This window comes from Myotis nattereri (genome assembly GCF_964212035.1).
Source record: "Myotis nattereri genome assembly, chromosome: 18".
NCBI classification, from domain to species: Eukaryota; Metazoa; Chordata; class Mammalia; order Chiroptera; family Vespertilionidae; genus Myotis; species Myotis nattereri.
The window spans coordinates 35,515,019-35,531,045 of NC_138093.1; the positions used below are offsets into that span (position 1 = coordinate 35,515,019).

The 16,027-nt window shown below is 58.0% G+C and overlaps 1 protein-coding gene across 1 annotated transcript; it reads left to right on the forward strand.

Annotated features, from left to right (window-relative positions):
• Window positions 1-4,778: 4,778 nt before the first annotated feature.
• Window positions 4,779-14,975, forward strand: REN (renin; the record flags this gene model as incomplete). The annotated part of the gene is made up of 9 exons (XM_081112929.1): window positions 4,779-4,873; window positions 7,367-7,520; window positions 8,078-8,201; window positions 8,940-9,058; window positions 10,521-10,717; window positions 12,990-13,109; window positions 13,505-13,649; window positions 13,891-13,989; window positions 14,621-14,975. The coding sequence occupies 9 exons, from the start codon at window positions 4,779-4,781 to the stop codon at window positions 14,780-14,782; spliced, it is 1,215 nt and encodes a 404-aa protein (XP_080969055.1). The 3' UTR covers window positions 14,783-14,975.
• Between the last annotated feature and the right edge of the window lie 1,052 nt (window positions 14,976-16,027).

The window sequence follows — 16,027 nt, forward strand, 5'->3', positions numbered from 1 at the left end:
TCCATTTCCTGGGAAATGTATGCTGCGGATACAACCAGTTTCCCTAACAGCCCTCCCCCATCCTAGCTATCCTGCTGGGGACATTCTTAGCACACAAACCCCCCTCACCCTCCCACCAGAACCACCGTCCCTGTATTACCCCCATCCCGAGACACACACACACACACACACACACACACACAGTCCTCTGAGCTGCTCGGCTGTCATGCCCTCCTCTGAAAAGGGACCTTCCAGTTTAAGCTTTTTAATAACCAGACAGGCCTCCTCCGGTGCCCTTTGGGGAGAGCGGTCTATGACGGGTCTCGCTGTCATGCTCAGGATGTGGCCTCAGCCCCACTGCGCTGGGTGCATCTCATTTCAGGAGCACCTGGGACCAGGCTCTCCCTAAGCCCCAGCCCCAGCCCTTGCCGGAGCGCTCCTCCCAGGCCCCTGCTCTCCAAGGCCTGTGTGACCCGCCTTCATTTTTTCCCCTGAGCAAGCCTCCGGTTAGGATCACCCCAACCCCAGCCCTGTGGCTGAATTCCTGTTCCTCCAGGGCCCCCAGAAAAGGACACTTTGTTCTCTCCCTCCCCAGCTCCCGGGCTCCCCGGACCCCAGCGCCGCCCAGAGCGCTCCAGGTAATTACTCCCGCGGAGGGTCCACCCACACAGGCAGCCCTGGCTGCTCGTCCTCGCCTGTGGGTCTTTCTTCTCCCCCCAAGGCCCCATCTGCTCGTCTCTGCTGAGCTCAGTGGCCCCATCTGATTGACAAATTCCTCCGAGGAGCCGGCTGGGGCCTGAGCATGGTGTGGGGACGCCAGGTGGAACGAAGGCATGTCCATTTTTATCTTTCCTCCTCTTCCCCGTTTGATCTTCATGCACAGAGGCCGGGCTGGCCGAGATGCTCCGCTCCCCAACTCTAAGCCTCAACAAGTCCCATTTCTACCTCTTTCCCACCTGCCCTGAGGCAGGGACCCTGGAAAGTATTCACGAAACAGAATGATGCCAGGCACAAACCCATGCCCACCCCAATGCCAGGCACACACCCATGCCCACCCCAATGCCAGACTCACACCCATGCCCACCCCAATGCCAGGCTCGCACCCATGCCCACCCCAATGCCAGGCTCACACCCATGCCCACCCCAATGCCAGGCTCACACCCATGCCCACCCCAATGCCAGTCACAAACCCATGCCCACCCCAATGCCAGGCACACACCCATGCCCACCCCAATGCCAGGCACAAACCCATGCCCACCCCAATGCCAGGCACAAACCCATGCCCACCCCAATGCCAGGCACACACTCATGCCCATCCCAATGCCAGGCACACACCCATGCCCACCCCAATGCCAGGCACACACTCAAGCCCACCCCAATGCCAGGCACACACCCATGCGGGTTCCACAGCAAAAGTCAGGCAGCGTTCTCTCCCTCCACCGTGACCTCTGCTGGCCATGCCCAGACTTGGTCTGAACACAGAATCTCCTTGGGGTCATCGTAGAGCAAAATGGGATTTGGGGCCATTCTTTTTTTTTTTTTTTTTTAATATATTTTATTGATTTTTTACAGAGAGGAAGGGAGAGAGATAGAGAGTTAGAAACATCGATGAGAGAGAAACATCGATCAGCTGCCTCCTGCACATCTCCCACTGGGGATATGCCCGCAACCCAGGTACATGCCCTTGACCGGAATCGAACCTGGGACCTTTCAGTCCACAGGCCGACGCTCTATCCACTGAGCCAAACCGGTTTCGGCATGGGGCCATTCTTAGAGAAACCCCCTGAGCACCACTTGTCTAGGGACACCCCTCCCCCAGTCTCTGCCCCCACTCTATACGCCCAGCCCCGGGACCTGAATCTAGACCAAGGGCCGGGCTCCAGCTGGATTTATGCATATCCTGACATGGCGGGTCTGCCCCGTGGGAAAGGGCAGGTACCACGCAACTCTCCCCTCTGCTTCCGCCCGCTCCGCTTCCCCTGACCCCGTGGTGACGCAGCCAGGGGCCCAGATGTGGGTTCTGGGGGCCTCTGTGAGAACAACGGGAGCCCTGGCTGACGGGGCTTGGGAGATGACCTGATAAGGGTCCCCACCCACCACCCTCCCGCCCACAGCCCAGGGCATTGAAAGGCCAAGTTCAGAGAGCAGAGACTCTCATGGTGGTTCCACCTTTTCCCCCGGACCTCCCCCCACCCCCGGCTTTGGAAATGGCCGAGAAACAGGTCAGGACTCACAGGACTCTCAACCGCCAGAGCTGACTGCCTGGCCGGAGCTCACGCCTCACAGGGCACTGCTCCTGGTGGGCAGCGCTGACCAGGAGGCCTGGCTTCCTCCCACCAGAACAAACCAGCCCGTTCTCCTGGCCACGCCTCAGGCTCAGGCTGCAGAAGAGGCCTGCCTGGTTCTGCTTCCCCAGGACAAACCGCCTGGGGCTTTATGACCTGGGGCTGAATGGAGAGGTAGACTCAGAGACGCCCAAAGCTGCCCCTTGCCCAGCCTCTGAGCGGGAGTGTCAGAAGAACAAGAGAGACTGTTCTTTTCGTTTCTTATGATGTTTTATTGATTTCAGTGAGGAAGGGAGAGGGAGAGAGAGAGAGAGAGAGAGAGAGAGAGAGAGAGAGAAACATCAGTGATGAGAGAGAATCATTGATCGGCTGCCTCCTGCAGGCCCCACACTGGGGATCGAGCCCACAACCCGGGCATGTGCAACCCGGGCCCTGACCAGGAATCGAACCATCACCTCCTGGTTCATCAACCACCGAGTCACGCCGACGGGCAAGAGACACTGTTCTTTCCAGACCTGTTACCCTCATTGATTTCCTTGCCTCGCTTCTGGCCCCTGCAGCTCCTGGGTACAATTTGACTGCGGCCTCCTGCTGTTTTGCGTCTCTCTGGGCGAGGGGCTCCGCACTTAGTCACACTTGCCCCTGCTGCTCCAGGGCCAGCCTGCGCTGTGCTGCACACAATCGCAGGAGGCGGGAGGCAGGGAGGTGGGGAGGGCAGGGGGCCTGGGTCCACAGGGGGCCTAGACCTGCTGGCGGGCGCCCTGGCCCTGGCCCTGCCTTTGCCATAGGAGAGTGCAGTGTATTGATCTAAAATACGTGTGAGGGTCCTGTGCACTGTGCTGGGCTTCTGGATATAGGACTTAAAAAATGTCCTCTCGCCTTGGCCGGGTTGCCAAGTGGTTAGAGCGTCAGCCCTCAGACTGAAGGGTCATGGGTTCGTTTCAGTCAAGGGCACATACAGTGCCCTTGATCCCTGGCCCTGGTTGGGGCACATGTGGGAAGCAACCAATCGAAGTGTCTATCTCACATCTCTCCCTCTCTCTCTCTCTCTCTCTCTCTCTCTCTCGCTCTCGCTCTCTCTCCCCGCCCCCCCCCCCCGACTCCTCCCTTACACACTCTCTAAAAATCATTAGTAGACACAGTAGCAACAAAGATGAGCTCCTCTGATGAAGTCTTTGCTGCCCACAGCTGGTGCAGAGAGCATTCTAAACCCTGAGGGCACAGAAGCGATACTAGCGTGTCTGAGCAGGCGGGCACTCTGGGGCCTCCGAGCATCTGCTTCCTTGTACAGGTTTAGGAACTGAGGCCCAGAGAGGGGAAGGGAGGGGTCCAACGTCACACAGCAAGTTTGTGGTAGAGTCAGAACTCGAGCCCAGGTCCCTGACAACAAGCCAAGCTCTCCACACTGCCCAGCGCAGCCCACGAATTGGCTCAGTTGGTAGGTAAGGATTCAGGCACTAGAGGAGGATGCTCACATGCAGAGGAAACTGACACAGGACAGCTGAGGTCTGTGCTCTCCTAAGAGGGCTCCTACCCCGCTGTGGGAGCCCACATCAGAAAGCAGTCAATTCTGGGCTAAATCAGGGCCTGCTTCCTGGAGGAAGTGGTCATAGCTGAAGTGGGCCCTGAAGAATCAGCAGGAAGAAGATGGGAGCGGGTATCCGAGGAAACAGCACCCATGCCGGGATTCAGGGGCCGGGTTTGTGAGCTGTCCCAGATCGCTGCGCGTAAACTACAAGGTCAAGGGAAGGCGAGCGACAGCGCCCAGAGGGAGCTGGGGCCACGAGGAAAGAGGATGCGCTGTTGGACGAGCAGCTCCCCCACCTCACTCTCCAGCAGAAGTATTTGGGGGTGCCCCTGAGGCTGCCGCCAACACTAAGCCGATGGAGATGGACACGGTCCCTGTCCCCAGCCCCCTGATTTGTGAGGGCGACGCCAGGTGCTCCTTCCCGTAAACAGCCACTGAGGACAGGCCTGGGAGGTGGCAGGAAGGTGGCTCTGTCCGGGAACCAGCCCGGAGGAGTCACCCGTGCCCCGGATGGGGACATTGAGGTGCCGTCTGCCAGAAGCCAGGTGGGGGCATAGCCAAGGCTGTTGGAGATGATGAAGCTTCGAGGGCAGGGGGTGGAGCCGTGGTGGGGGTTGGAAACTCAGGGTCCATGCCTGTCCCAGCCCTGACCTCGGTCCTGAGCAGCGCTGTTTCCCATCAGCCTCTGTCCCCTCCGGGTCGCAGGGCCAGGCTGAGCCCCGGCCGCTGCCGTCACTGGTAGAGCACTGGGTTCCCACAGCCCTGCTTCCTCTAGCCCCTCTGCTCCCTGTTGGAAGCCTGGTTGCCCTTTCCTCACCTAGCTCAGTCCCATGGGGGGTTTGTTCTGGCTGCCCTGCCATCTGCCCCAGGGCGATCAATCATGGCAGGGCAGGGCTGCCACCATCCTGGGTGGAGAGTTTAAAAGGAGAAGGTCCTGGGAGCCACCGGCTTCAGTGGACCCCGGAGAGAGCCAGGGCGCAGGGAACATGGACGGACGCCGCATGCCGCGCTGGGCTCTCCTGCTGCTGCTCTGGGGCTCCTGCACCTCCGGTCTCCCCGTGGACACGGGCGCCTTCAGACGGTAACGAGGGCCAGAGCGGGTGGCAGGGGCGAGGGGTTCCCACCTTCCTCACACTCCTGGCTTTCAGATATGTGATGGCAGCCAGTCCTCACCAGCAGCTGGGCATGGAGGTACAGTCCCATTCAGAGAGGTCAGGCGACTGGTCCGTTGTCACACAGCCGTGGTGGCCTGGAAGCCATGTCGGCTGCTTCCTGCACAGATAGGGGGCGCTGTGGGAACTCGGCATTAAGACACAACCACATGCCCTGGCCTAATTATTAAGAAGGGTGTGGTATGGTCAAGCCCCTAGGGCAGTGGTCGGCAAACTGCGGCTCACGAGCCACATGCGGCTCTTTGGCCCCTTGAGTGTGGCTCTTCCACAAAATACCATGTGCAGGCGCGCATGTACAGTGCGATTGAAACTTCATGGTCCATGTGCAGAAGTCGGTATTTTGTGGAAGAGCCACACTCAAGGGGCCAAAGAGCCGCATGTGGCTCGCGAGCCATAGTTTGCCGACCACTGCCTTAGGGCAGTGGTTCTCAACCTTGGCTGCACATTATAATCATCTGGGAATCTTTTTAAAATCCTGATTTCTGGGCCTTGTCCTCTGGAAATTCTGTTTGTTACTAATGTTGTGGCCCCACCCCATAACAAAGAAACAGAATTTCCGGAGGATGAGGCCCAGAAATCAGGATTTTAAAAAGATTCCCAGGTGATTCTAATGTGCAGCCAAGGTTGAGAACCACTGCCCTAGGGAAAAGGCACAATATAGTGCATAAAGGCAAGGCCTCTAGAGTTCTTGTCTTGGGTTACATCAGTGGTTCTCAACCTGAGGGTCGCGACCCCTTTGGCGGTCGAATGACCCTTTCACAGGGGTCACCTAAGACCATCCTGCATATCAGATATTTACATTATGATTCATAACAGTAGCAACATGACAGTTATGAAGTAGCAACGAAAATAATTTTATGGTTGGGTCACAATATGAGGAACTGTATTTAAAGGGCTAGATAGAAGGTTGAGAACCACTGGTTTAAATTCTGCTCCACTAACAGAACTAACTCCGGAACCAGGAGCAAGGTTCTTTTTTTCTTTTTCTTGGTCAATCCTCGCCCGAGGATATTTTTCCATTGATTTTTAGGGAGAGCAGAAGAGAGAGGGAAAGACAGAGAAACATCGATGTGGGAGAAACACATCAATCGGTTGCCTCCTTCACGAGCCCCGCGACCAGGGCCTGGGCCGAGGAGGAGCCTGCAACCAAGGTACGTGCCCTGGGAATCGAACCCAGGACTCCTTGGTCCACAGGCCAAACCCTTTATCCACTGAGCCAAACCAGCTCCGTTTACCATTTTATTTTCTTTAAACATATTTTTATTGATTTCAGAGGGGAAGGGAGAGGGGGAGAGAACTAGAAACATCAGTGATGGGGGGCGGACAATGTGGGGAGACCACACGCACAGGAGGACGGGCCGCTGAGAAGAGGGCTTCTCCATGAACTGGGCTGCAATCCTGGGCCCTCCACCTTCCCCACCAGCAGCCAGGGGCATCTTCCTTCAGGCTTCGCAAACAGCCTTCATGTCAGGGGGGCGGCCTATATAGGAAATAGAACCAGACAGGACGCCTCCCAGGACTCATCCCCGTGAGCCTCCGTGTCCTCATCATAAAGGGAGGACAACCCTAGTGTGGAGCTGTCCCACCTTTACATGGGGCGTGGCGGCTCGCTCTGCTGGCGTTCTTCAGGTCTGGAGTTCTGCCTCCCACAGGTGGAAGGAAGGCCTCAGGGCAAGAAGCTGGGATGAGGCTCAGAAAGGCACACTTTCCAAGGACAGCGGGCACAGGCCCCCAACTCAGTGGGGTTACTCCACCCTCCAGCCTGGCGGAGCCCTGCCCCAGGCACCCGGAGCCCCTCAGGGGGCTGTGAGCGTCTGCTGCCACCTACAGGCCGCCCATGGCACTGCCTCTTCCTGCCCGGCTGGAGGGGCACTCCCAGCCTTCCTCTAGTTTGAAGGGATGCCGTTGTGTTTCCTCTGTCTCCCCTGATGGAGCTCCTTGAAGGCAGCAATGGCCTTTATCTTCATACTAGAGGCCCGGTGCACGAAATTCATGCAAGGGGCTCAGTCCTCGCAGCCCCAGCTTCGTCCAGAAGGTCATCGGGGAGGTCCAGTCTAATTAGCATATTATGCTTTTTTAATTATAGATCTCTAATCTCCCCCAGAGGAGGTTTAAATATGTGATTATGGAATGAATAAATGAATGAATGAATGAATGAATGAACAAAAGAATGGATCAAAGTTAGACAGCGGGAGGAAGGCAGTTGAGGGTCATTTAATACTAGTGCAGGAGTTCACCGACGACGTTGGTAAATCCTCCTTCAGCGGCCCAAGGGCACAGGAGTGATTGCTTCTTAGTTGCCTGGGCCAAGGCGCGGGGTGAGGGTCCTCGCGCTCCAGGGACTCTACCGTTATTGTGGGGGACACAGAGCTCTTCCCTTTTCCTTCTTCGCTCTGGGCCAGGATCTTCCTGAAGAAAATGCCCTCCGTCCGGGAAAGCCTGAAGGAGCGCGGTGTGGACGTGGCCAGGCTCCTCCAGGCGGAAGGGAGCCAGTTCTCCGGGAGACCGCCCTTCACCAACAGCACGGCCCCCGTGGTCCTCACCAACTACCTGGACGTGAGTGCCCGCCAGCTCCCCCCTCCTCCTTCCGCTCCTGGGCCTGAGGGCTCCTTTGTTCCTTCCGGGTTGTCTTTCACTGAGTTGCTGAGGAGCCAGCACCAAGCATCCACCAAATTCCCATTTCACAGCTGGGAAGCCTGAGGCACGGAGGGCAGGGGAGAGCCCAGAGGCAGGGTAGGTTTGGAACTCGGGAATTCAGGGCCTCAAGCCCAGAGCCCCTGGGGGCAGGCGTGTGTGACCTTAGATGCAGGTGTCTGTGATCAGGCTCAGCACAAACCACTGCTTACTGTGTCAGTGGTTCCTCAAGGGGTGGGGGACCTTCCGACTTCGTTTTCAGTATTTTTATTTTGCCTCTTGTCTCCCTTCCTGGGAAGCCATACGACAGTGCTCAGCCTTCCAGCCATGCCCTGCTGGAAAATGGAAGCCCACAAGGGCTGTGTGATCTGCCTACTCTCACCCCAAGTGCCAAGGGGGGCGGGACCAAGGAAGACCCCAAGGTCCAAGGCCCCCCAAGTCCCTCCATTTTCAGCTACCTCTTTCTTTCATCTCCACAGACCCAGTACTATGGCGAGATTGGCATTGGCACCCCTCCCCAGACCTTCAAAGTCATCTTTGACACGGGATCGGCCAACCTCTGGGTGCCCTCCACCAAGTGCAGCCCCCTCTACACAGCCTGTGGTGAGCCCCAGCCCCCTGCCCGCATGCCTGGGCAGTCCTGCCTCACGCCCAGTAAATCCCTCCTGCTCCCATGTGCATTCTTTCTTTTCTTCCTCTGCTCCCACTGGCCCTAAAAGGAGAGGAAAATGTCCCCCACTTTCCTGGTGTGGCCGTCACGGTAAAACAGCAAGCTTCGGGAGACACCCCCACCCCACCCCCCAACCCCCACTCCCGGCTTCTCGCCCTTCCGGAGGCTGCTGCGAGCAGACTGAATGCTCAGACCCGCAGGCCCTTAGGCTCCTGCATCCCTCCCCTTAGCCAACAGCTGCTAGTGGAGTGCTGGCTGTAACCAGCACCTTCTCCCCGCCCCAGGGTCAGGACTCACTTAATCATGCTTCATCCGAGACAAAATTCTCAGAGGCAGGGGCACATAACAGGGGCCCGATGAACACAGTCCTTGGTTGATAAAACACATTTTTCCAAACCTCCGGCCGCCCTCAGGACCACCCCATCCCTGCACCTAAGTCAGTGGTTCTCAACCTTGGCTGCACGTTAGAATCACCTGGGAATCTTTTTAAAGATCCTGATTTAATGAGGCCCAGAAATCAGGATTTTAAAAAGATTCCCAGGTGATTCTAACGTGCAGCCAAGGTTGAGAACCACTGGCCTAAGTCCTCAAGCACCCAGGCCATGTCCATGTGCCCCTGCCTCCCGGACCTCCCTCTCAGGGACACACCTGAGCCTGTGTCCCTCTCCCAGAGATTCACAGCCTCTATGACTCCCTGGAGTCCTCCACCTACATGGAGAACGGGACAGAATTCACCATCCAATACGGGTCCGGGAAAGTCAACGGCTTCCTGAGCCAGGACAGGGTGACTGTAAGTGCAACCCGCCTGGGTCGTCCCACCTCCTGCCCTTCTTGTCCCCATTCGTCCCTGCCACCTTACGGCCCACACTCGGGAGAGTGCCACCCAGCGCCCCCTGGAGTCTGAGAGCAGGCTCTGCCACTGGACAGAGCGAGCCCGGCTGCCACTCAGCGCTGGGCGATTGCTAGAGGCGTGTGCATCTGACGCGCACACAGGGCTCGTCTGAGCCCCACAGCCTGCCTTCGAGGAACCTGCCTGGCGTGGCCACGCTCTGACCGAGCCCCTCCCCAGACCCCAGACCCTAGGGCCTAGACCAGGGGTCCTCAAACTTTTTAAACAGGGGGCCAGTTCACTGTCCCTCAGACCGTTGGAGGGCCGGACTATAGTTTAAAAGAAAACTATGAACAAATTCCTATGCACACTGCACATATCTTATTTTGAAGTAAAAAAAACAAAACGGGAACAAATACAATATTTGTATTTGCATGTGGCCCACGGGCCGTAGTTTGAGGACCCCTGGCCTAGACCGAGGTCAGCGTCAGAGTCAGGGGCAGCAGTGCAGTGGACATTGTGGGCAGGGTTAGTTTTGGGGCCAGGCAGGGGCATCATGAAGATTAGAGTTTATGAGTAGGGCAGTGGTTCTCAACCTTCGTAATGCCGCGACCCTTTAATACAGTTCCTCATGTTGTGGTGACCCCCAACCATAAAATTATTTTCGTTGCTACTTCATAACTGTAATTTTGCTACTGTTATGAATCATAATGTAAATATCTGATATGCAGGATGTATTTTCATTGTTACAAATTGAACATAATTAAAGCATAGTGATTAATCACAAAAACAATATGTTATTATATATGTGTCTTAGGCTACCCCTGTGAAAGGGTAGTTCGACCCCCAAAGGGGTCGCGACCCACAGGTTGAGAACCGCTGGATTAGGGTCAGGGCCTGGTTTGCTTTTCCGTCTGGCCTGTGTCTCACCCCTTCCCCATGCCAGGGCTTGTCCAGCCCCTGCTCAGTCCGAGTTGGGGAAGGGCTACTTGTGGGTCCTGAGAGGAAACCCCTGTGAGCCTTCCCCCTGCCCTTGCCTGTGAAGTCAGGGGGAACGGAGCCGGAAGGCAGGCCTGGCTGTGCTGAAGAAACTCTCAGCCCACGATGGGGGTGGGCACCGAGCCAGTCCTGCCAAAGGGAGAGCCGGGCACTGGGGAGGGGGTGTGGGAGCTCCTGGCAGCTTTCCTATTACTGCTGGGCAGGACCACCTTCTTAGCCTCTGCCCCTCCCCGTCACTGGGCAACCCCAGTTCTCTGGAGACCCGACAGCCTAGAAGCTTTAGAAGAGAGGACGTTGTGGTGGGGGGTGTCGAAAGGTCTCACCCCCGGAACCTGTGCAGCCCCGAGGCCCCCAGTGTGGAAGCCAGACAAGGCCCTGGCAGGTGGGCAGTGGGTGTGGTCTCCTCCGGTCCTTCCTCCCACAGGTGGGCGGAATCACGGTGACACAGACGTTCGGAGAGGTCACGGAGCTGCCCCTCATACCCTTCATGCTGGCCAAGTTTGACGGGGTCCTGGGCATGGGCTTTCCTGCACAGGCCGTGGCTGGGGTCACCCCCGTCTTCGACCACATCCTCTCGCAGAGGGTGCTGGAGGAGGACGTCTTCTCCGTCTACTACAGCAGGTGGGCCTGGCCTGGGCAGGGGCGGGGGGAGCGGGCAGGGGGCTGGAGGGGAAGAGGAGAGGTGGCCCAGGATGTTGATGTTCGAGATCAGGTGGTATCCAGTTATCCAAGCCATATCTAAGCTGCACTGCCCCACAGGGAAGCCCCCTCTCAAATTTACATCAATTAAAATTAAATAAAATTAGGCACCCAGTTCCTTAGTCAAACCAGCCACATCACAAGTGCTCAGCAGCCACAGTGGCTACTACCGTACTGGATAGTACAAACCTAGAGCATTCCCACCATCGCGGAGAGTTCTGCTAACACTGGTCTGGGACAAGAGAACCTGGGGTGATGGGAGGTAAGCATGGCTGTGGCCTGGGGCCTTCCCTGTGCGGGCCATGTTCCTCCCACACGGAGATAGCGGACATCATTCATTCATTTGCATATTCAATGATTCAATAAATACTGGGCACTTCTGTGCCAAGCACTGTGTGAGGTGCTGAGGCTGCAGCCAGGAACACAATGTACAAGACAGAGTCCTGCCCTCACAGAGCCTACAGTCTGGCAGGAGGACGCGAAACATGGCAGCTTGTTGAAAACAGCAGGTAGCCCGGGGCTGACACTTGTAGGGCTTTCAATTCTGGGCTGAGCCTCTGGGCAGGTCTGTGGGCCTGGGGAGGGCCACTGTCAGCTGTTGAGCAAGTTTGTGATCTGCTCCAAGCTGCTGGGTTTAGAGAAATGGTATGAGTTAGAGACGGGATCCTAAGGGCAAGAACACCGGGCCAATCAATGGCAGTGAGCATGGAGGGGAGGGTCAGACTCCAGAGAAAGCTCAGGTCAAATGAAGAGGAGCGTCCGGTTTGGTGCAAGGGAAACGGGGCCGCCGGTTGGCTCTGCAGCCAGAGGAGTCTGGGGAAGAGCTGGTTTAGAGGAGGAGCAAGGCCAGATGGCAAGGAGTTAACAGGCGGATGTGGGTGCGAGAAAGCGAAGGGCAGAAGCCGGCCCTGCGAAATTCAACAGGGAAGGACTGTCAGGTGGGGGTGCAGGCAGAGATGCAGAGAGAGCAGAGGAAAGAAGGGTGGGTGTTTTTAAATGCTAGAGGATGTCTGAGCAATCCTGCAGGTGGAGGGAAGGCCATGGATAGCAAGAGATGGAAAATGTGGGGAAAGAGATGATAGTGGAGGGCACAGGAGCCCATGGAAGGGAGGCGGACCCAGCAACCAGAGGAAGGCAGCCTGGTTGGCGGAGGGAACATCAGAGAATCTTGAAGAGTCGGGAGGGGGCGGAGGGAACGTGACCCAGCCCACACGCATGCATACCAGATTTGTAAAAATGCAGTGAGTTGCACTTGCACAAATAGTATGTGCCCAGCTACACACCTGGGTACACACGAGCATGTACACATGCCTCCTGTTGGGAATGCTGAAAGCCCCATTACACACACACACACACACACACACACACACACACACACACACGAAACCAGCCCTAAGGCAGGCTCTGTGGGAGGCACCGTGCAGTGTGGAGGAGAGGAAGGGGAGGGGGTCAGCTTCAGACGGGCCCCAGCAGCCCTGACTCCAGTCCCCCAGTCACCCCACTCCCATGCTTGGATGCCTTCAGGCAAGTAGCTTCACCTCTTGGTGACACCCTTGCCTGAGGGGCAAGAAAAGTGCAAATACCCAGCCTGCCTGGCACCTGGCTAGGGCGGTGCTCCTGAAACAAAGGCTTCCTTCTGCTGTGTCTCTTTCTCTGCAGAAATTCCAAGTAAGGAAAGGAAACCCCCCCCACACCACTACCACCACCTGACCCTGACCTTCCAGAGCACCTGGCCCCAAATCCCACCCGCCACCTGCCCCAAACTCACCTCACAGGCCCAGGCTCTGCAGGACACCGATGTACTCTCCCCGCTTCCTGCTCTCCTCCTGCCCCTGCCCACCTCCACCCTACAGCTCCCCCAGGCCCCTCCCCTGCACCTCTTCAACCCGCAGCAACCCAAACCCAAGTGAGGAGGGGGGCCATTGTGTCTTGTTTGCATTCTCGTCTGTCCTGGTGCCCCCGATGGGGATGCTTTATTGGTGCAGCTGGACCGTCATCCGGGAACCTCCCAGGCTGGGCTGGGGGAGGGGCAGGGAAGGTGGAGAAGTGGCAGGTGCTGCAGTTTCCCAGCCTTGCCCCCCTGCCCTCCTGGGCCGCATTGCCACCCCCCATTCCCTCCTCACCGCCCCCCCCCCCCGCCCCACTTTCCTGTCGCTGGGTCCCTGATCTCCAAGAAGCGCTGATCTTTCTTTAGGAATTCCCACTTGCTGGGGGGAGAGATTGTGCTGGGAGGCAGTGACCCGCAGTACTACCAAGGGAATTTCCACTACGTGAGCATCAGCAAGACCGGCTCCTGGCAGATCAAAATGAAAGGGTCAGCTATCCTCCACCCTCCCCACTCCCCCCAAAACGCTGCTGCTAAGGGTGGGGGAAGGGGCGCGGCTGCCGTCCTGCCCTGGCTCCAGTGCAGCCACTTCTTAAGGCACAGCCAACCTTTGCCCTCTGCCTGCTCTGTCCAGGAATGGGGACCGAGGAGATGTGAGGGGCAGAGGGGAGGGGGCTACTGGGAGGAAGTGGGGCTCGCTAAGCACATGCCCAGAGCGGACAGCACCTTCCCTCCTCCAGCTCCTGCCTCACGCATCCTTCACTGCATCGCTGGGCGGGCATGGCCTCCCATCACCTGCCCACGAAAGCCTTGCAGCCTGCTGGTGCCCCATCAACCTGTCTGTCTGTCTGTCTGTCTGTCTGTCTGACTATGGCCTCCCCCAGGGTGTCTGTGAGGTCATCCACCTTGCTCTGTGAGGAGGGCTGCATGGCGGTGGTGGATACCGGCGCCTCCTACATCTCGGGTCCCACCAGCTCCCTGAGACTGCTCATGGAGACCCTGGGGGCCAAGGAGCTGAGCACAGATGAGGTAAGTAGCTGGAGAGGCGGTGCCAGAGGTGGGAGGTGCTACCTGGTTCAGACCCCCCAAATCACCCCAGGCAGCATTAGGTCCCAAATGAGGTCATTTCAGTCCTTCACCTCCTCACCTCTCACACTCCTCACATGTGGCTGGGTGCCCCCTGGGCAGAGGGCAGGCCACAAGCACGGGGCTGTGTCTGCTGGAAGGCCCCCCACCCCACTCAAAGGGCCTCCCTTTACTCTCTCCCCAGTATGTCGTGAGCTGTAACCAGGTGCCCTCCCTCCCCGACATCTCTTTCCACCTCGGAGGCAGAGCCTACACCCTGACCAGCGCAGACTACGTGTTACAGGTGAGTTGCAGGCTGCCTCTCGGCGGCAGGCAGGAGGGTGGGCAGGAGCCCTCAGAAAGGGACAAGCCATTGTGACCGTTTACCTACTAGGCCAGCAGTTGTCAAACTTGGCTGTTAGAGTCACCTGGAGCTTCTAAAAGTCCCAGTAGCAAGCCACACCCCCCACCTATTGAATCAGAGCCTCTGGGGGCAGAGCCTGGGCATCGTGTTGTCACAACTCCCCAGGTGACTCCAATGTGCAGCCGAGGTTAGGGATCACTGTGCTCGGCTCCTTATCTCCCTTTTCTCATCAAATGCTCCCCGTAATGCGAGGCTCCTGCCTTCTAATCCCCCTTTTACACTCAATAGACTTAGGGACATTAAATTACTTGTCGGGATCAGCAGCTCTGCCCGTCAGCTCGTGGGGGTGGTGCTGTGCCTACCGCATTGTGTGCCCAGTGTCTAGCACGGTGCCTGCACGCAGGAGGGGTGCGGTCCATGAGGCGTTGAAAGGGCCAGGCTGCAGTGGAGGTGCAGTGTGGAGGGGGGAGAAGAGGAGGGAGGCAGCTAAGGAAGGCCTTTGGAGTCAGGCAAGATGGGGGCAGACTGGTCACCTGCTGGGCAGTGAAGAAACCCCGGTGCTTCCCGCCAGGACCCCTACAGTAATGATGACCTGTGCACCCTGGCCCTCCACGGGCTGGACATCCCACCGCCCACTGGGCCTGTCTGGGTCCTGGGCGCCAGCTTCATCCGCAAGTTCTACACGGAATTTGATCGGCGTAACAATCGAATTGGCTTTGCTCTGGCCCACTGAGGCCCTCTGCGGGCCCTGCGGCCGCCAGCAGCCCTAGCCCGGAGCTGGAGCCCTCTCTGGACCGCCTCTGAGCACGCCTGTGTCCTCGTGGGAGGGCACAGGACATCGAGCTCCTCCTGGGTGCTGCCCCGCCCCAGCCCCGGCTCTTCCCTGCTTTGAGGACAAACAGAATAAAGACTTCATGTTCACAGCCCTATTGCACCTGGGTCCACTAGGGCTGGAAACGGAGGGAGGGGCAACCGCGTGATCATGTCCAGACAGGAATGTGGCCCAGAATAACAAACACACTCACCTGACGTCTGCAGGGCTCGAGTGGACTTGTTTACACAACCTTGGGTGGGAAGTTTGCAGCATGCCAGCCCCTTCGCCCCTCCGGCCCCTCCAGGACCAAGGCGAATGCTGTGACCGTAGGCTGTGGATCAGCCAGATGTTCACAGCCACGGAAGCCAGCCCCCTGCTCAGGCTCTGCCCTGATGAGCTAGCCAGGCCTGCCTCTCCTGCACCAAGGACCCCAGCGGCCCCATCCCCACCCCCCCTGCCCCACCCCGTCCCAGTGGAGCCATTTACAGTGCAGTCCAAGGCCCCATCACCCAAAAAGGTGGAACGCAGCGATCTGATCGATCCTCCCCTTTTACATGTGGGGAAACTGAGGCTCAGAGAACGGGAGGCATTTGGCTGAGAGCACTCAGTGAAGTGTGAAAAAGCAAGACTGGAACCCAGCCCATGAGGCTTGGTTGGGTCTTAGGGGCTTTCCACCCGCCCCCCCATGCAGGCAAACGTGACAGGGAGAGACCCCGCCCCCCCACCCCCACCCCAACACACCCCCCCTCAGCACAGACATACATGCTCTCTCCGCCTCCTGGACTTGGGACAGGCTGAGCCTCCTCCTACTCCTACCCCTGGGCCATCTGCAGGGATGTCCAGCTCAGGTAACGAGGGCCAGTAGCCACCTAAAGCCACAGATGCTGCCCCTCTTCATGGTAGCTGCTCACCCCTCTTTTGACCAAAAAGGGGGAGGCACTGACTGAGTAACCTGACCAGGTCCGGGCGAACCTCACACCTCTAGAACGCAGCCTCTCAGGATTGTGGGGACCGCAGTCTCCTCCAGGACAGCAACCCTGCCTGGGCAGTGTCCTTCTGCAGAACCAAGAGCATGATTCTCTGACTTCGCCTGCCTTGCTTTATCTCCTTACCACAAAAAGGACGGTCAGCAGCAGTGCCCTCCCAGCTCCACGTGCTGGGGCA